The 21,379-nt window shown below is 41.2% G+C and overlaps 1 protein-coding gene across 1 annotated transcript in view; it reads left to right on the top strand.

Annotated features, from left to right (window-relative positions):
- ARFGEF3 (ARFGEF family member 3) overlaps positions 1-21,379 on the top strand; it is a 152,763-nt gene that overhangs the window by 12,239 nt on the left and 119,145 nt on the right. The window contains exon 3 of the mRNA XM_060240126.1: positions 19,571-19,652. Coding sequence (XP_060096109.1) covers positions 19,571-19,652 — 82 coding nt within the window. The remainder of the gene's footprint in view (positions 1-19,570; positions 19,653-21,379) is intronic.

A 21,379-nucleotide genomic window follows, 5' to 3' on the forward strand; every position in this document is an offset into this window, starting at 1 on the left:
TCTGCTGCTCATTGTTATCCTGTTGTTTGGAGGAGAGAAAAATAACTCTTTAAAAATGGGTTGAAAGGGCTGCAAGTGTTTCAATAGGAAAGAGCTTTCGTTTTTGACAATGTTCTTTCCCTCTTTTGACGATGACTTTTTTCTCTGATGAGCCACTTGTATTCATTCACTTTAATTATTTATTGTTATTGGAAAGCTTGTAGTTAGAAAGGCAGAGAAAAATGCATGAATTTCATATGAAGGTTTACAATCTAAAGGCTACAACAAATGTAAGGGCAAGGGAACGGCAGGGATGGGGACAGTCTGTAGTATCCTAATCTGTGCAATGCCTATGTAAGTGAGTTCATTTTTACAAGCATAATTTATAATTTTTTATTTATTTATTTATTTCAAACATTTTTATGCTGCCTTTCCACCCAATCTACAGGACTTCCTGCCCCCATATGTGCCCTGGAAATCACTGCGATCCAGCACACAACATCTGCTGACCATCCCTGGCCCGAAGGACGTCCAGCTTGCCTCAACCAGGGCCAGGGCCTTTCTGGCCTTGGCCCCAGCCTGTTGGAATCAGGTCCCTCTAAAGATCCAGGCCATCATTGAATTGATACCTTTCTGTAGGGCCTGCAAAATGGAGCTATTCCGCCAGGCCTTTGGTTGAGGCAGCGGGCATCCTATTCCATCGACTGGCCCTATGCTGTGATACCACCTCTGCTATAACATTAATTTTATTTTACTCACTGTTCTAGACTCTCAATATATTTAATATGTGCCCAACTGAGCCACCATTTGTAACTTATTATGATCTGTTAAACTGTGTTGTTCATATTGATTTGGTTTAAACTCTTTTATACTGTTTTTAGAACGTTGTTATCCGACCTGAGCCCAAAGGGCAGAATATAAAGTGCTTAGAATAAAAAATAAAAATAAATCTGGTTCCTCAAGGACATAAAAACATTGAACAATTATAATCAGTATTTAAAATGATAAAACAATTCAATAAAAAACACATAAACAACATTATGCCAATGCCAGGGGATCAGCTGAGGACACTTAGGAGACTGAATAGACCACACTCTTTCCCTCGTATGCCCCCCATTATGATGCCAGTATGGATGCTCCAGTGCCTAATTTAAACTGTTGTGGCATTGGTACTACACTAGTGTACCTCTGCAATACACTGGTATGGGGTTTAATTGCTGTCCAGAGCAATTTGCATTGTTAACTACATTGTTAAAAGCTCTGCAAGGAAGAGGTCAGCAGTGAAGGAAAATTCAAGTTAGCTACATGTCATTTCCATGTTACTGTTTGGAAGGAATATTCTACTTTGTGTTCCTATCAAGACACTCACTGTAGTGGATCAGGGAACAACCTGTGTCTCTGGAGCCTGCATAGAGAGGACTGTATCATACTTTGAGACTTGAAGCACTGTTAGTAGACAGTAGCAAAGGCAGGATGGAGGCTAAAGGAGCTGCATTGGCCAGGATGGGACACAAGTAGCAAAGCTGGCACAGAATCATTCTTCTGCCTTCCTTTTAGAACTAATCATATATACTTTGTCTATGTGCTTCAATGGAAAGGAACTTCCCAGCATTCCTATGGCCAGCTGAAGCTTCTTGAAGTTGTGTTGTTGCAAATCAAGCACTGATGGTTTGAGTCAGCTTTGTCTCTTCTCAATGGAGTGAGAACTAGTGCCTTGGGAGTACTGTAACTTGGGAACCCACAGCCAAAGGGGGATATTACACTGGAGAGCCATTGCTAATCTGAATAGACCTGACGGGGGGCGGGGGGAGCTTGCAATGCTTTCCCATTTCATGTTTTCCCAGGCTGAGAGCATCTATTTTTAAGTTTCTGCTGTGATCTTTGTGCTTTTTCTTAATATTTTATTTTTAAAATTGCACTGCAAAATCCTACTATCACCCACTATCCCCCCTTCTGTTTTAAACAAAATATTTCAAGAGTATTAACCAAGTTTGCATTTTAAGTTTAAAATGATATCTTTAATTCTGTTGGCCTGTGTTCTCTATAAAGTCTATATCTCTGCTATCTTCCACTTACATTTTAGGACACACATGGCTCGGCCCCGCAAAGTCCTATTTATGTCAGATCTGGCCTCTTAGCAAATGAGTTTGACACCCCTGTTCTAAAGAGATTCATTAATGCTAGGTATTTATTTATTCAGGGAAATTATGTGCTAGAGTTCTTGGGCACGGGTGGCTAAGTCCCTTGTTTAATAATTCCCTGTGGTAAAGAAAACCTCTATTTGTGTACAAAATGAGTATACATCTGTTCTCTTTGATGTGTTCGTCTTCTGTATGAATGGAATTCTTATGGGACAGAAGATTTTTATTGAACATTTTATTGAACATATTCTTCAGCTTTCTGTCTTTGTGATGGGGGCAATGGGAACAGCAGAGAGAACTCATGCAGCAGCCATATTCAGATGTGTTAGATATGCTCTGAATCTGCTTTCATCTGAAAAACTTGCAAACATTAGGTATTGATGAAGAAGATTCAGCTGATGAGTGTTTAAATGCATGCAGATACACAGCTTCACAGGCATGGGTTAAGGTTTACTGCAAAAGACCATATGTGTGCAATGCCAATAATCTAATTTAATTCTTTGTGTGGCTGTTTAGTAATGCTATATTGCACAGTCTTGCTGTTACAGACAAACATAATTTCTCTTTTCTTCCTTGCTGTTGCATCTTTCATTTGTTTCTTCTTATAGTTTTGTTCTTGCTGGGTTAGGGTTGCCAAGTCCAACCCGAGAAATATCTGGGGACTTTGGGGGTGGAGCCAGGAGACTTTGGGGGTGGAGCCAGGAGACACTGGGGTGGAGCTAGGGGGGAGGGGGAAACGGCGCCGGGGAGCGTGGCGAGCGCTGCTGCCTCTTCTCCGCACGCCTATCTGCTTCCTTCTTTCCAGTGGAGGGAAGGCATTTCCAAGGCGTTGAGGTCCGTGCAGATGTGAGCGCCAGGACTCCCTTGGGAGTTTAATGGTGCTTGCCACACCCTTGCTCCTGGCTCCCCCCACCCCAAATCCCCTGATATTTCTTGAGTGGGACTTGGCAACCCCGCATGGAGACAGCAGCCTGCAGCCACCTCTTCCTCTGCCCGAGGCTCTGTTTACGCGCCAGGCGCCCAGCCCCAGTCCACCCCCCACTTGGCCCGGGCAGACCTATCGCTAGCTGGCGGCCGCCTCCAGCCAGGCCCGGTGTCCCCCTTCTCCCCGGAAAGCCCAGCTGGTCCTACCTGCTCCGGACCGGGCACACGCGGGGCTCGCCCCGGGCAGCGCGCAAAGGGTGCACTTGGCACGGCAGCGCACAAGGGAACTTGGCACGGGCCGGCGGGGAAGGCGCGAAAAGGAGGAGGAAGAGGCGGCCGTGGGCGGGGCCGAGCGGGGGCCCAATCGCCTGCCTTTGTCACCTGGCTGGGCCGCATTCCACGCTGGAGCCTGAGCGGTCGGGAGCGGAGCTGGAGCCTCCGTAGCGGGTGAGCCGAGCAGGGGCGCGCAGGGTGAGGGCGCATTGCTGGCTGCATGCCCAGGGGGCGCTGCTCGGATGCAAGCGCTTGGGCGTGCAGTGCAGCGGCGCGGCGGCCTCGCCCCCTCAACCCCCGCTGGTGATGCTGTTCACCCCCAGCATCCTCCCCGACGCCGCCAGCAGCAGCAGGAGGACGCTGCTTCTCCCCCCGCTTCCGTTTTTTGGGGGAGCGGGGGAAGAGGCTCGGAAACCTGGGGTCCCCCGCTAGAGCGGGGGGGTTGGGACCCCTATGCTGGGTTAGGATTTTGTTTCATTTTATGTTTCTGCTAAATTCGTCCCCGTCCCCTACCATGCAACTGAGATTTCCTGAGGGTGTTAGTATTTGCATTTTTGTTTAACTGACTTCAAATTTTATAGACATCAGACCTATGCTAGACACTCACTAAAATGCTGGGCAGTTGAAACACAGCTTTCAGTGTAGCTAGTGTTGCCAGGTCTGACTCAAGAAACATCTGGGGACTTTGGGGGTGGAGCCAGGAGACGTTGGGAGTGGAGCCAGGAGCAAGGGTGTGACAAGCATGATTGAACTCCAAAGGGATTTCTGGCAATCACCTTTAAAGGGACTTTGTGTCTTTTAAATTCCTTCTCTCCATTTGGAAATAATGGATAAAGGCACCTTCTTTTGGGGCTCATAGAATTGGACCCCCTGGTCCAATCTTTTTGAAACATGGGGGGGGGGGTGTTTTGAGGGGATACGCCAGATGCTATGCTGAAAATTTGGTGTCTCTATTATCAAAAAACAGTCCCCCCTGAGCTCCAGATATCCATTCTCCATTATACCCTATGGGAATCGGTCTCCGTAGAGTATAATGGTGTACCCAGCGACATTTCCTCCCCCTCCCTGGGTGCTTTTTGATGACCCTGAAACAGGGGAGGGCCTCCAAACCAGGGGATCCCCTGCTTCCAACTGGGGATTGGCAACCCTATGTGTAGCAAATTTCATAATACAGAAAAGCAATAACAATTTGTAAATTGTCCAGATCCTGCTCTTAGAATTCCGTTCTCATAGAGCAGGTTTTCTAGATAAAGACCACAATGTAGCTTGTATCTTTAATTTGTTTTTGTCCTGATATTGTACTCTCTCCTTTTTTGCTATAATTTAATCTGTCCAATGAAAAGTTGATATGACAGAATTTAAGGTTAAGCATCATAGCCCCAAAATATCCCATTTTTAAAACATATAGGGCTTTTTTTGTAGAAAAAGCTCAGCAGGAACTCATTTATATATTAGGCCACACCCCTGATATCAGCATTGTTTCACACAGGGCTATTTTTGTAGGAAAAGCCCAGCAGGAACTCATTTGCATATTAGGCCATACCCCCTGATGCCAAGCCAGCCCGAACTGCGCTCTTGTGCGTTCCTGCTACCCCCCCCCCCCAAAAAAAACCCCACAAACAAACACTGAATACTTGTAATGTAAACTTTAGGTTTGTACTGACAGTGAAACAATTTAACAGTTTCTCGACTCTTCTCCCCATTAAATGGAGTATTCATTTTCTGTTGTTTCAGTTCATTTCCGTCAAATTTTCATTTGAAAGAACAACCTAAAAAAAAAAAAAGCCTCAGCTGCTTTCTCAATGTTATTTTTATAAATGAAACCTTTCCAGAGAATGTGTTGTGCATTGCTGAGGCTGTTGTGCCTTTTGTTGGGGTTGTTTGGACCTCTTCCTCTCCTGTAGTTCAGGACGCAATAAACCTAGTTTTGACGTAATAAACCTAGTTTTGATGAAGACCTGTCAAACCTTGTTTGTTACTGCTGCCAGATCTAGCAGAATGGCAAATTAGGCAAAGGGGGGGGGGGAAAGTAAAAGGTGTGGTCTCAAACAGTTAAACCAATAGGAAGCAAAACCAGGTATACTAACAAAAAAACTTGCTGGACATCTTGTAGACATATTTGAGTTTAAGATAAAACTATTGGCTAACTAAATCCACTGTGAGAAGTTTAATAAATAATAGTAAAAATAATTTTAAAATAATTTATCAAATCAAATAGGGAGGCCACAGGTTGATTGTGCTTTGACTTGCTCTGTTCAGCTTGGCTTCATGTCCTCCCTAACCCATCTTGAACACCTCTCCCTAGTAATCTTTACACCTTAATTTTAGCTTAGTAGCCTTGTGCGTCAAGTGTTGATGTCATCATTCCTATTCTTACCTCACCTCTGATTTGTTTCCTATTATTCTTCAGAGGACTGACTGCTCCCTCTTGTTCATGGCAGCTTTAATAATTGCTACAGACGACAGCAAGTTTGCCGGCCATCTGGCACTAATTGCATTGTGCGTGCCAAGCAGATAACATTATGTAGTCTTGTCTCACTGCTTTTAGCTTTAGACCAAGATTTGGATGGGGTGTGTGTGTTATTTTGTGGGTAAGGATTGCTGTAACTGTAGCAAAAGCTGCCATGGGTCTAAAAGTCCACTATAAACTATGTGAGAATTGAGAACTACCTAGGGCTCCCAAATTAAAAGCTAGTAATGAGATCGTGCCTTTTAAAGTCACCCTGATGTTGTGTGTTCTTGTGCCATGTTTCCCTTCTCAATAGCCCCATCTGGGAGTTGCTGAGTATGCTAAGCTATTACACTGAGTGGTGTTAAATCAAAATGTGATTGATAATACAGGCAAAGAGCTAGGCAAAGAGCAGAGAATACTACCATAAAACTGATTAGTATGTCTACACAAAGCAACTATATCCAACCCCCATTTTGCAGCCAGATCTATCTTGTTTCTTTGGGGTTATTTATGTTGGTGACCTGGCAGATGCACAAAAAGAGGTGAGGGCCCTGCGGGACCTTGGGCAGTTCCGCAGGGCCTGCAAGACAGTCTTCTTCCGGCTGGCTTACAACTAACCGACACTGAGAATTTTAGATGGGGTAGTAAGCCGCCCTGAGCCACTTCGGTGGGAAGGGTGAGATACAAATCGAAATATAAATAAATAAAATCATATAATAGTAAGATCAGTCACTTACTCTGATCCTGCCCTATTTTTAATGTATCTTATTTTTCTTCCCAAAAGGAACTCACAGTCACTTATCACACTATTCTCTCCTCATCCACCTTATCCTCACATGACAACCCTGTGATATAGGTTAGATTGAGAGATTGTGATGGACCCAAGGTCACCCAGCCATAGCAATCTGAACCCAGTTGTGCCCACTTGCAGTCTGACACTAGCCACTATGTCTGTGCATTAAAAAAAATAACAAGGTCCACACAGAATTTATAGTTTGAAGCGAGGTATCTAGTTAGCCAGCTTCAGGCACACACCCGCTCAGGCAGGAGTTAGTGCTCCATCAGATAATTACACCAGACATTTTTATTTGAAAGCAAAGCATGCTCTTGTTCAATGTTATAATTATTATTATAGGTGTGTTAATTAATTATTCAAGGACTCTCCTTCATCTGTTCTAAAAAGAAATCTTGTCTGTTGATGAATGACTTCACCTAGCTACACTGTTGCTCCTTTAATCATGCATGTAGGAGGAAGGGGAGTAGACATATGTGCAGATCTGTCCAAAAAATGAGCAAAAAATAGCAACTCTGTATAGGTGCTCGTGACCCAACACTTAGGACCCAGTAGCAAGCAATCAGAGTAGCTCCATAGAATTCTACAAGGTGGAAATTCTTAAGCAGTAGCACTAGCCTAAGATGGAAACTTTTTTTTATTGTGTGTACTTTGAATGACCATCTCAGTAGCAGATAGGGTTGCCAGGTCCCCTTGCCCATCCAATGGAGGGATTGGGGGGGGCATTCTGGGGGTCGGCAGAGATGTGTGATGCCTGAGTGCAGTGATTTCATCTGGAAGTGATGCCATCATGTTGGGGACATCCTCAAAACCGTAGAATTTGCTCAAATACCGGAGCATCCCCTGGCGCGATGACATTACCTGGAAGTGACATTATTGCACACGATTTTCCTTTTTTGAGGGGTGGGGTTTCCCCTGCTGGCAAGGTGGCTGGTAGTGGATCAAAGTCCACCAAAATGGTGGAACCCCTTGAGGAGCCCTCTGTGGAAACATGCCCCCCCCCACTCAACCCTCCTGCGGTGCAGAAAAGCCAAGCAGGGCCAGATCACTCAGCCTTTCCCTTCCCCAGTGCCCTTGGAGGATGCTGAGGAAGGGAAATGCTGCTCTTTCTTGGCTCTGAGAGATCAGAGGAACTCCTCTGATCCCTCAGAGCCAAGAAAAAATGAGCGAGATGCTCAGGGACCATGTGAGCTGGGAGGGGGCACCCACCCCCTACCCCTGCTAGGAGTTGGTGCCCTAGGCAATCACCTAGTTCGCTGACTCCGTCTTCCGGGGGAGGAAAATGTCGAGCTGAACTGCTTCTCATAATGGGAGCAGGCTGGAACTTCTGTTCGGGGTAGTGGAAGGCAATTTAATGCCTACTACCTACTTTTCTCAGTCAGAGATTAGTCCAAGATATGCATAGGAAACTTTGACGAGATTTACCTTGGCTAAAAGGGAGTTCCTGGGGGGGGTTCTCTTTTGAGGCTTTGAGGGGTCTCCGGGAAGAGTTGCATTTTCATCATCTGCAGAAGTTTTCAGAGTCATTTATTTGACATAAGCTCAACAGGATCCATTCCTTCTTGGACATTGCTAAACATCTAAAGCTTTGCAAGACCAGGGGGAACTTGGATAATTGGAAGAGAAGGTACAAATTACTATCTTTCATTCCGGAACTATTTACAGCTTAATGGAATAAATTTAAAAGGTAGGAAAGGAAAATCTAGAAAGTCTGGAAGAAGAGGGGAGGAAGAGGTGAAATTTGGACTTTCTAAATATAAAAGACAGTGTTAAAAAGTGCTAAAAAGTGGAAAGGAATTTATTGTTTAGTCTACTTGCAGTTTTGAAAAAAGAGCACCATTGTTACAGACCTGCAGCACATTCAAGCAAGACAGGAAGTACGTCAAGTATCATGAGATCGCCTTACCAGTGTGAATGAGACTTCATGGCAACAAAAGCAGGAAGTAGCGGAAGGAAAACCTACACTAGGAATTTACTACCATTGAGAAACATCGGCGGCCATTGCTGGGAGGTCAAAATAAAAACAATGTTTTTAAAGAATTCGGGACATTAAAAATTATTGGAGTTAACTGAGAAGAGGGTAAGAAGTTAAATACTATTGGTCATATTATTTGTGTGAACCTTGGATATTTTTAAAAGGGGAGAAAAATGGTAAGGAGCAGTAAAAAATCGCAACCACCATTTTGGAAGTTTTAAAAACTTTAAAAACAAATATCTTAACTTAGCTCCGAGGATGGCGTTATTGGGCTTGTTATAAAGGGCAAGTCCTACTCTTTTGAATCTGATAGTCGAATTGGAAATTGGTGAGGTCCAAATTTTCATTCTTTTTTAAATGTCTGAACACATAGTACAAGGGCTACTTCATTGGAAAAAATGCAGGACCAATTGGAAGCAATGGAGCCAGAATGATGAAAGGGGTGAGAGATGATAAATGAGTCGGAAAAAAATATTGCAGAGATTAAAAAAGATATGGAAGATCTCAGAAAGGAAACAGAGGAAACATCTAAGAAAGTGCAGGAGGTAGAAGGCAGAATGAAAGTATATGATTCCACCTTGTTGAAAATGCAAGAAAAAGTGACAATCCATGACTGCAAATTGATGGAGACTCAGATACGTCTGAGAGGAGTACCTGAGAAGGACGATGGTGATTTAAAAGAATATATAATAAAAATAATTGCAGAATTTTTAGAGGAAGACCCTGAAGAGTCCAAAAACATGTATGACTATATGTATAGAGTGAACTCACTTTATGCCAAGAAAAATAACTTACCAAGAGATGTTGTCATAAGATATATGACAAAGGAAATGGTGGGAAGGATCATGAGTAAAAACTTTGAAAAGACATTGATAGTGGGAGGCAGTAGAGTGAGAATCATGAAGGAGTTGCCAAGGCAAGTGATAAATGATAGAAGAACATATAAAAAGTTGACAGAAAAATTGAGAGGCAATGGAATGAGGTTTAGATGGATAATACCTGAAGGCTTGAGCTTTGAACTCCAGGGGAAAAAATCACAATTACAAATGCACAGAATATGCATAGATTTTTTGAAGAAAATAAAGAATTTGCACCATGATGGATTACAAATTATTGTCTTGGAATGTAAATGGACTAAATTCACCACAAAAAAGAAGGGCAACATTTCATTGGATTAAGAAACAAAACTGTAATATAATTTGTTTGCAAGAAGTGCATATCAAACAAAAGGATTATAAATTTTTATGGAACAAACAATTGGGAGTGGAATATTTTTCATTGGCTGAACAGAAGAAAAGGGGAGTGGTTTTTTATATTAAACAAGAATTGGAGCCAAAATTAGTATTTAAAGATAAAGATGGAAGATTTGTAGCAGTAGAGACAATATTAGATGGGGAAAAAACGTTGTTATTGGAACTTTGTGCGCCTAATGGTGCAAAGGATGTTTTTTTTAAAGACATTATACAACAGCTTGCTGAATTGACCTATGACCAAGTTTTGATAATGGGAGATTTTAATGGAACAGTTAAGAACTCATTGGACAGGTCGGGAGGGGAAAAAAACAATAGTAAAGAAGGAAAATTGCCAAAGTCTTTTTTTGAACTGGTTAAACAAGAAAATCTGGAAGATATATGGAAGAAATTTAACCCTGAAGTTCGGGAATATACTTTTTTTTTTTTGCAAGACACAAAACTTTTTCTAGAATTGACATATTGTGGGGAACTAAAGATTTAGGTCTTATAACAAGGAAAATAGAGATTTTACCTAAAATTGGGGCTGATCATAACCCAATAATGTGGATTACAAAATTGTCCAAGAAGGTCAGAAGATGGAGATTGAATGGAGATTTGCTACAGAATAAAGAAACAGTGACATACCTAGAAAATGAAACTAAAGCTTTTTTCCAAGAGAATGACAAAGAGGATATTGACTTTCAGACGGTCTGGGATGCCTATAAAGCAGTAATGAGAGGAATGTTGATTACTTTGAATAATAAAGATAAGAGAGTAAAAGAAAAACAGTTGTTGGACATTCAAAATGAAATAAAGAAAAAGGAAGGAGAGTTGAGAAAAAGGCCAGGGAAAAAGAAAATTTTAAGGGAAATTACAATATTACAAACTCAATTGAGACATTTGTTAAATAAAGAAGTGGAATGGAGTTTGAAAAGACTTCAGAAATCCTTTGAGGGAGCAAATAAACCGGGAAAGTATTTGGCTTGGCATTTGAAGAAAAAGAGAGAAAATAGAATTATTAACAGAATTGTGGTAGATGGAAGAGAAGTGATTACTCAAGAGGGAATAAAAAGAGAATTTTTAAAGTCCTATGCCAAATTGTTTAAAGGTGTTAAAATAAAGAAAGAGAAGATGGATGAGTATTTAAAAAAGATAAAAATAGAGCCCTTAACTGAAAATATGTGAAAAATTTTGAATGATCCAATTGAAAAAAATAGAAATTGAAGCAGCAATTAACGCAATGAAGAATGGAAAAGCACCTGGGCCTGATGGATATACAGCTAAATATTTTAAAACTTTTAAAGATGAGTTAATACCAAAATTGCAGAAGTTGATGAATACGATAAGAATAAAAGGGAAAGTACCAAACACATGGTATTTCGTTGATACCTAAGGAAGATAGAGATGTCACGAACGTAAAAAATTATAGACCAGTTTTGCTATTAAATAATGACTATAAAATATTTACAAGAATCTTGTCAGAATGGCTTAAGCAACATTTGATAAACTTTATAAAGGAAGATCAAGCAGGGATTCTTCCCAAAAGACAAATAAGAGACAATATTAGAACTGTTGTAAATATTGTAGAATATTATGAAAGACATCCAGAAAAAGAAGTAGCATTATTCTTTGCAGATGCAGAGAAAGCATTTGATAATTTAAATTGGGACTTTATGTTTGCAGTAATGGAAAAAATGGAGCTGGGTGAAAACTTTATAAGAATGATAAAATCAATATATTCTGAACAAAGTGCAAGGTTGTTTATAAACACAGATCTTACAGAAGATATGAAAATTAGCAAAGGTACTAGACAAGGCTGTCTGCTTCACCATTGTTGTTTATAATGACTCTTGAAATATTATTGATGCAGATCCAAGAAGAAAAAGAAATAAGATTAAGAATAAAAGGATTTACTTACAAATATAGAGCTTTTGCTGATGATATAATGTTTATAAATGAAAACCCCATACAAGTTTCACCTTTGCTACTAGCTAAAATACAAGAGTATGGGGAGTTGGCAGGACTTTGTATTAATAGAGAAAAATAAAAAATTCTGTGTAAAAATATGCGGATGAACAAGCAACAAGAATTACAGAGACTAACGGGTTGTGAAGTCACCTCTAAGGTAAAATACCTAGGGGTGGAGATAACAATGAAGAATATTGATCTGTTTAAAAATAATTATGAGAAGTTATGGCATAAAATGGATGAAGACATGTTAAAATGGAATAAGCTGAATTTGTCATTGTTGGGTAGAATAGCTGCAATCAAAATGAATATCTTACCAAAAATAATGTATTTGTTTCAAACTATTCCTATTGTGAAGGATGGCAAACAATTTGATAAATGGTGAAGGAAAATCTCAGAATTTGTGTGAGCTGTGAAGAAACCAAGGATTAAAATTAAAATTTTGACAGATGCGGAAGAAAGAGATGGGTTTCAACTGCTGAATTTAAAATTATATCAGGAAGCAGTTTGTTTAGTGTGGATGAAAGAATGGATAATGTTGTTAAACAAAAAACTTTTAGTGTTGGAAGGTCACGGAAATAAATTTGGCTGGCACGTGTATTTGTATTATGGAAAAAAGAAGATGGACGGTTTTTTCTCTCACCATTATATAAGAAATAAGAGATAGGCGAAGAAAAGTGGTTGTCATATAATCAATTCTTAAAAATACAAAGTGGCAAAATAGAACTGAAAACTGCTGAAGAGTTGAATCATAAATATGATTGGTTTCAAATGCAACAAATAAAGAGCTTGGTGGAGAATGATATTAAAACTGAAGGAATAAGGAAAGAGCAAACAGAATTTGAAAAAGTGCTGCTTGGAGACAATGATAAATTAATTTCAAAAGTATATAAATTACTTCTACAATGGTCTACAGAAGATGAAGTAGTGAAATCACAAATGATTAAATGGGCAATTAATGTAAATAAAGAAATACAGATGGAAACTTGGGAATATTTGTGGAAGAACTCTATGAAACTTTCAACATTCAAAGTATTAAAGAAAACTGTTTTAAGATGATGTATAGATGGTATATAAGAAAGGTTGCTTTACTGCTCCCTGTCACTTGCATATATTTTACTATTGTTGTATAAAAGGTTGCAGAAGACCTGAAAAAAAAACCAACCTAAAATGGAAGCAGGACACAGCCCAGACCAAGTGTGTTGTGCTGTATGCTTTAGTTGCCTGCTGCATTGAGTCTGAGGACAGCCAGTAGTGTTTCATATTCTGCAGATGTCAGAAAATGGGATTTAATTTGTGTCAGCTATCATTTCCATGCCAATTTTCATTCAGATCTTGAGTTAATGAGCCATTATGATTCTCTTCACATGTACGTTCTTCTACACTAAAATGAAGTAACTGAACTTCTATTTTATTATCTAATTCTCTTAGTCCTTGGCTGTCTTTCTGTGACCTTGCAAGCCTTCTAAATTTTACCTGGCCTGCCATGAAATCTCATTCCTACTGACAGCTTCTCAGACCTGGAAGCTAAAGGTAGGCAGCTGAACCAATTTCAGACGCAGAATGTGGGAAATATCAGTGCTAAGCCCTTGTGGCATTTACATGTTAATAACTTCTCTAGCAGTTTTGTCCAGGAATTCTTCAAACTGTGCAAAAAACAACTTGAGGAAGATGCTTCAGGAAGATGACAGCAGCTTTCCTAATCATAAAGCTCCAATAATCAGAATCAGCATTATTTCTTTTATTTTATGTTATGTTAGAACATATCCAGTTGTTTAGAAGTACTCTGGGCTATATCTTACAGCCCCTTCAGGAAAGTGAGAAGATTCCAATTATGTCTAGTTTACTGATATCAAACATTACATCTGGAAGCAATTAGCAGCAACTAGTGTACAAATAGCATGGTGCATTAATCTCTTTAGCAACAAGGATCACTGAAATACATTTTAAGGCAACAATTCCTTTGTTTCCAAGACAGGCAGAATAAAATTTTAGGAATGGGGAATGTAGTATAGGTAAGAAAGGCCAATTGCAAAGTCAAGGCTGTCTGTATGCTACAGTAAAAACTATCCAACCACTATGATCATCTTCAAAGGCCCTGTTTTTGGTGTTCCCTACCATCTGGGCTCCAAGATCACTGCAGATGGTGACTGTAGCCATGAAAGTAAAAGACGTTTGCTCCTTGGGAGGACAGCTATGGCGAACCTAGGCAGTATAATAAAAAGTAGAGACATCACCCTGCCAACAAACATCAATATAGTCAAAGCTATGGTATTCCCAGTAGTAATGTATAGCTGTGAGAGTTGGACCATAAGGAAGGCCGACTGCAGAAGAATAGATGCTTTTTAGCTGTGGTGCTGGAGAAGAATCTCAAGAGTCCCTTGGGAAATCAACCCTGACTGTTCCCTGGAAGGTCAGATGCTGAAGCTGAAGCTCAAATACTTTGGCCACCAAATGAGAAGGGAGCACTCACTGGAGAAGATCCTGATGCTGGGAAAGACAGATGGCAAAAGATGAGATGGGAACTGCCAAACACAAGCCCTATAAGGCCAACGTTCCTTGTACGTGAAGCAGGTAGGGAATAGTGCTCAGAAGAACTAGAAGGCATGTTAGAGTAGCCTCATATGGCCCCTGAGACACTGAATATTGCTGCTGTTTCACTACTGGAGGTGCTTTCAACTGAAAACTGTCTTGCACCAAATTAAGCCACTGGTCTCTCCAGTACTGTCTATTCTGACTTGCACCTGCTGCCTGAGGCAACTGCCTGAGAAGAAGCCAGAGACTACATTGGGGACTCTCTTTGTACAAAACTTTAAGATGTGGGTTTTGCCCTCTTGCTAAATTGGGGTTTGATGATTTTTGAAAAATCCCTGGAAAAAGGATTGGAAATGCTATCTATGGCTGTTAGATGCTTTAGTGGGAACAGAGAAGCTATGGTAGCATTAATGAGATTTTCAGTTCACTGCTTTTTTCAAGAATAGGAAGTTTAATTGAATCAGTCCTTGTTTTTAATCCATTTGGTTGCAATGTTGTGCTTGGCTTCAGAGATTTACTGAGAAATTTAATTTTTATCAGTTAAAGGATGTGACTACAAATGACGAGCATTTGGCTGAGATGCACAGTAGGTATGCAGTGAGCCATAAAGGCTTTAGGTAACTGTCAGTGGTAATGAACCACTAGCTGGCTTGGTTTTATTGGAATCTGTCTGCTTCTTGTACTACTGAAGAGATAGGAAAGTCTGAATGCTTGCCAAGTGACCCAAAATGACAGGAGTGCTTGGGATTTGTAAAGTTACTGCTCTTTTTTTCGAATCCTTATATTTTATCTTATTTTCAAATCCTGTGAGGGGGGCAGCAGCAGGCAGTGTGGCACTGATCACCTCTGAGTGCACCCACTGCCATGCCACCCCCACTCAGCCTTCCCGGGTTGGTGCTTCCACTAGAAGCACAGACCTAGGAAGGCTAAGCAGGGTTGGTGGGGCAGTGTGTACACTTGGAGGCACTTGGAGCCTGGCTCTGAGTGCCTCCAAGTGTGCCCATCACTGCACTGCCATGCCACCCCTGGTGCCCCTTCCCTCCACCACCACTGCCTGCAGGTAGGTGGTGAGGTGGAAGAGGGTGGTGGAGAGGCAGGCAGCAAGGGTGAGCGGGGAGGGGGCGGCAGGGTGCCCACAGGGAGGGGCACCCACTGGCTGCTCTTGAGGCCAGGTAGTGCCTCAGGTGTCTGCCTACTTGCCCTACTGGGATGTGCTGGCCCTGGAGGTTACAGTGAAAGTGTGTGACTGGCCCAAGATTGCAGAGAGAGCTTTATGGCTGAGTGGAGATTCGAACCTTGGTCTGCTTGGTCCTAGTCCAGCATTCTAACACACACAATAGGAGGAAACAACCTGCCTCAAATGTCAACTTTGAAGGAGGGGTACCATTGGAGTTCAGGGGATTGCCTTACAGTGGTTCTCCTCCTTTCTCCATGGTCAGGGACAAAGAGTGGCACTTGGTGAGCAGATCTCCTCACTTGTGTGTGGTGTCCCTCAGGGGACAGTTCTCTCACCAATGATGTTCAACATCTATATGGGCCCCTTGCCAAGTTAGCCTGAAGTTTGGTGCTGGATGTGGATGACACCCAGCTCTATCTGTTAATGGACATCCAGACTCTTCCCCAGATCCTCTGACTGAGGCTTTGGGAGCCGTGTCTGGGTGGTTGCAACAGAGCTGGTTGAAGCTTAATCCAACCAAAATGGAGATCCCGTACCTTGGCTGAGATGGAGTAGAGTCGGATATCTGGCTCCCAGCCCTGGACGGTGTGTTACTTATGCCAGCCCAGAAGGTGAAGAGCTTGGGAGTGACTTTGGATGCCTCCCTTTCTATGAAGGACCAGGTCACTGCAGTTGCCAGATCTGCCTTCTACCATCTTCAGCAGATCAGGCAGCTAGCACCCTATCTCTCCCCTCAGGACATGGCTACAGTGACCCATTCAATGGTCACCTCCAGGTTGGATTACTGTAACTCACTCTACACAGGCTTGCCCTTGAGGCTAATCTGGAAACTCTGGCTGCTGCAAAATGCAGCAGCGCATTTGCTAACTTTATTGCTTTTACAGGCAAGCATACGGCCAGTGCTTCACCAATTGCACTGGCTACCTATTGAGTACCGGATTTGCTTCAAGGTTTTGGTACTGACTTTGTGCAGCCTGGGACTGACATATCTGAGGGACTGCCTCTCCCCATATTCGCCCCAAAGGACTTTTCATTCAATTAATCACCATCTGCTGGTTGTCCCCAGCCCGAAGGATGTCCATCTTGCCTCAACTAGAGCCAGGGCTTTTTCTGCCCTGGCTCCAGCCTGGTGGAACATGTTTCCACTGGAGATAAGGGCCCTACCTGAGTTACTACCTTTTCGTAGGGCCTGTAAAACGAAGCTGTTCCGCCAAGCTTTCGAGTGAGGCAGCAGACACCCATAGTACATCAAGTCTGGCCTCCCTGTCACAGCATTCCATCATCTATCGGGCCTACTGGGACATCATCGGTTCCAGCTCTGTTTGCCCTATGGCCTGATTAGTTGTCTTCCACCTGAATTGGAGTAATTGTATTGTTTTAATTGTTTAATTGTTTTAATTATTTGTTTATTTCTAATTTTATTGCTTATTGTTATTGATTAAGTCTGTTGTGAACCGCCCTGAGCCCACTTGCAGGATAGGGCAGACTAGAAATTAACACACACACACACACACACATAAATACATACATAAGCAGCTTATTTTCAGTGCTACTGATCTGAATATATCAGGTCTTGACAAATTTTCTTTGGCTGTAGAAACCATCCCAAAAACTTAGGGGCCAGGCATGCTTTTCAAAAGTCTTCAGAGTTTCTCTTATTAATTCCCAGATTTTCTAATTACTGCTACCACAAAACCTAATCCTAGCCTCTTCACAGTTTTCATAATTTTATTAAAGCTATCATTGAAGTGTTGAATATAAATAAATATAGAGATAGCCCTGGTTGTCATTGCTATAATAAAACATCCACTCCTAGCCCTAGCCTAACATCTCCCCTAGTTCTGATTATTCAGCTATCATTTTGAAACTTCCATTTGATTGAATATTGGAGCCAGTATAGAAAGCAACTGGTTAAGAAATAAATTCATCTACCAACAGTGGTTAAGAGATAAGTGTTTATCTCTTAACCATTGGTGGTAGATGAATTTATCTCTTAACCAGTGCAAAAATTAACATATAAATAAGCAGTGACAGGAGCTTTTTGATATGTATACTTATGCCATACACCAACCTTTCTGATGTAAAATGATAAATAAACTCATTGAGAGGCACTACATTGAAACCATTATGAATAATTCAAAATCATGTCTGTATGATGGAGGGGAAGGGTTGCATGGCTTTAAAGCTCTTCATGAGAATGGGGCCGTCATACTTGAAGGGCTGATTCTTCCTGCATTTTCCCATGTGGTATTTTTATTCTACCCAGCAAGGTCTGTGGTTGGTGCCCACTTTGTCTAAGGCATGTTCTGCAGTGATCCTGGTTCAGGCTTTTTCAGTGGCTGCCCCATGCCTGACAGCTTCTGGAAGGGGTTGGGTGAAGGAGCTTCTACTGTCCTTGGTTTGTGGGAAGGCTATGAGACAGAGCTATTCTGGAGAGCTTTTGGGGCAGCCTGATCCCTGGTAAATATAAGGCAAGAATTATAAAGAAATTGCTGTAATGTGACACTAAATACTAATAAATAAAAATAAAAAACTACAAAAGTTGTGTGTCATATTTGTTATCATCTCACACCAAAGAATCCACACAGTATAAAACCGCACTTATTACAAAAGTTCATCAACGTAAAAGTTCATCAATGTCCTGAAAATCAGGTAAGTGCATAGAAGTCCAATTCCAGAAGATGAGTTCCAGTAAGGATAATTATAAATTCATGTGAGAAATCCCAGGTAATGGCAATCTTGTTTCGGTCACCTTTTTCAGTGAACACATTTGAAGTACTGTTATTACATTTAGTGCTGGTGCCAGACTTTTTTGTGCTGTAGACAAGACTAACTATTTGTGCTTGCCCTCTCCCACTACTAACCAATTTTCAAAAATTTTATGGGAAAAACCCTCTTGCTTTGCTTTCTCCTTAGCTCTTTCTGCCTTTTGTTGTGGAACTGAGCTCCAGATGACTGGTGTTGGGGTTTTTTTTAAAATCAGCCATAGCTCCCTAAAAATGACTGTATTTTCTACATAAGTTTAAGAGCAGTCCAGGGATAAGACAGGACTGTAGTTAGCACAAACCCACAGTTTAAGCCAAGCAAAACCAGGAGCCAGTTGGGTTTAGGGTGGAGCAGTGCTGCATGGGAGTGAAGCTAGCCAATCATCTGGTGATCAATAGTGAAGTTATAGTATGTCAACCCATGTTATGTGACCCTTCACTCCAGGCTTTGCTGCTGGTGGAGAACAGATCAATTTATTAAATTTGTATTCTGCTCCTTTCCCTGCCACGCAGGGAAGATAAAATAGAAACAAAGCTAGAAGATGCCTCAAGGGTCAACTAGTCCAACCCTCCAAGGGAGGAAATTCACAACTACCTTCCCCTGCAGCTCCCCCAGTGACTTCCTCCCCCCCACTGTATACCTAGAGGAAGGCAAAAAACCCTCCAGGATCTCTGGACCAATCTGGCTTAGAGGAAGAACACCAAAGTATTAGCTTCTGTCATACCCAACATCTCAGTCAAGACTTTATAAGCCATCTTCAGTCCATATGAGGGAAAGTAGGATGGAAATAACTTAAATTTGGGACAGTGAAGATGTAATATTGCAGTTAAGGCAGGCCTCAGATTCAGTGGGAGCTCACAGGAGCACAGCTCCTGAACCTTTCTGAGAGTTCCACCTCCTACTAGTCGATTGAATAGTAGGTGCAGCTGCATAACAATCCCTGGATGAACTCTACCACCTATTTTTCTGCAAAACGACCCCTGAGTTAAGGTGTACCTTAACTGCTGTTAAGGAGCACATTGGAATCTATGTTAACCAGGATTCCCTCTAAGCATATTCAGACTCTGAATTCAAATACTAGTTAATAAGGAGCAATGGTTAAAAAGGTAGGAATTTGAACCAGAGATTGAAATTCCTGAACTTGCACAGTCTTCTTCTGATCTTTTAGATACAGGTAACAGGTGTGTATCTGTAGCATTATGTGTACACCAGCTCTTATTTTCATGACTTCTTCAGTGAATGGGAAAAATAATACATGTTCTGAATTTCTGTCAAGAGCAACATTTAAAGGTTACCAAATATCAGATTTTGCAGTGCTGAGTCTTAAACAGTGTTTCTCTTTCTTTGAACACCAGGGAGAAGTGTCTCCTTCCACTTCAACTAGCTTTGGAAAGCAAGAATGTGAAGCTGGCACAGCATGCTCTAGCAGGGATGCAGGTATATTGGGATGACTTTCAGCTCCATTTGGATCCTTCCATGAATTATCAAAGTGGTTGACCACAGAATCAAAGAAATAGGTAGTCTGTGTGTAATTCGGAACAAGACGTGGAGAAGTGTATGTGTTTATTACCACATTATATCAGCTCAGTATCATGTGACTTTTAAATCTGCAGATTGCAGAGTACAATCACAGCCTGTTTGCTGTACAAAGCATATTTGCAAAAGATGACAAAAACAGATATGAGGGTTTATCAGACACTTCCTGGACTGCCACATAGAAAGTCTTGAAACAACATATTTCCTGATAATCCACTTCTTTTTCATGCTACAAAATTTATGGCATTTAGCATAATTGTCTTTTAAGTATTCTGGTTTTCTCCTGGTTTATTGTAGTACAATGACTTTAAATTCATGCCAGTGTTCTTCATTTTTATTGTCTTTTATACAGCACTTCCCATTTATTTTTTGTCTTTTAATTTTTTAAAAATGGAGTACTTTGCTCTTCTGCTATGTTATGCAAAGTAATTCCTATAGATTATTTTAAGGGTAAATAAAAAGGACAGCACATGGACACTATGTTATATTTCCTATTTATAAGACAGGAGTGATGGTAAGAGTCTCAGTAGCATATTTTGTGTGGGTATACATTGTCCTTAAATGCATGGTGGAAGTGCAGAGGAGTCTACATAGATCCAGGTGGGCAGTTTTGTTGGTCTGAAGCAGTAGAACAAAGCAAGAGTCAAGTTGCTCCTTTAAGACCAACTAAGTTTTATTCAAAATGTAAGCCTTCATGTGCTAGAAGCACACTTCATCAGACAATAGTATGGAATGGCAAGCAGTCCTAAATTTTGAGAAAGTGGGCAGTGAGTTAGTATGCAGAGTCATGGAAATGCTTTTTACCAGATTAAACGAGTCACAAGTTGGGGTCTGGTGGTAAGTATCCTGGGTGCGAAGTGCAATAAATGAGAGTCTGTTTTAATGGCAAACTAGAATTATGTTTATATGTGTGTTACGTGTTTAAATCAAACCTCTGAGAAACCTATGCCCGCCTTTTAATCCAGAGCTAACATTACAACAGACTCTCATTTATTGCACTTCACACCCAGGATACTTAATGGGTTTAGTACATGGACATCAATGTGCTATTCCAAATTAATTACCCTTCGTTGTTTTTTCAGCTCAGTTAACATAAACCAACAAACACCTGACCCCAATCTGATAAAAAGCATTTCCATGACTCTACATACTAACTCACTGCCCACTTTCTCAATATTTAGGACTGCTTGCCATTCCATACTATTGTCTGATGAAGTGTGCTTCTAGCACATGAAGGCTTACATTCTGAATAAAACTCTGTTGGTCTTAAAGGTGCAACTTGACTCTTGCTTAGTTCTAGAGAAGTGTACAGTTCAGGTTTGGATTGGGTAGATGGTGCAATTGCTCCATATGCTGCTTTTTAGCAAGGTGTTCAGCTATACATATGCACACACACAATTCTTGGGTAGTGTCTTTCTTTAAGGATTATGTGATGCTGAGGTCTGGCTCAGCATTTAGGACAGCATTCCATTTGTCATGGGTTATAGGAATTGATTTCTTCCTCCCTTCCATAGTGAGAACAGCTGCACAATTTAGAGGTGAGAAAGGTCTTGCAATTCTAGTTGGCAAGAACATCAGATATTAGGTAGATAGAACCCAGTTAGCAGTCTACCTTTGGGAAAAGGGTA

Source organism: Heteronotia binoei, chromosome 1 (genome assembly GCF_032191835.1).
Source record: "Heteronotia binoei isolate CCM8104 ecotype False Entrance Well chromosome 1, APGP_CSIRO_Hbin_v1, whole genome shotgun sequence".
Classification (NCBI taxonomy): Eukaryota; Metazoa; Chordata; class Lepidosauria; order Squamata; family Gekkonidae; genus Heteronotia; species Heteronotia binoei.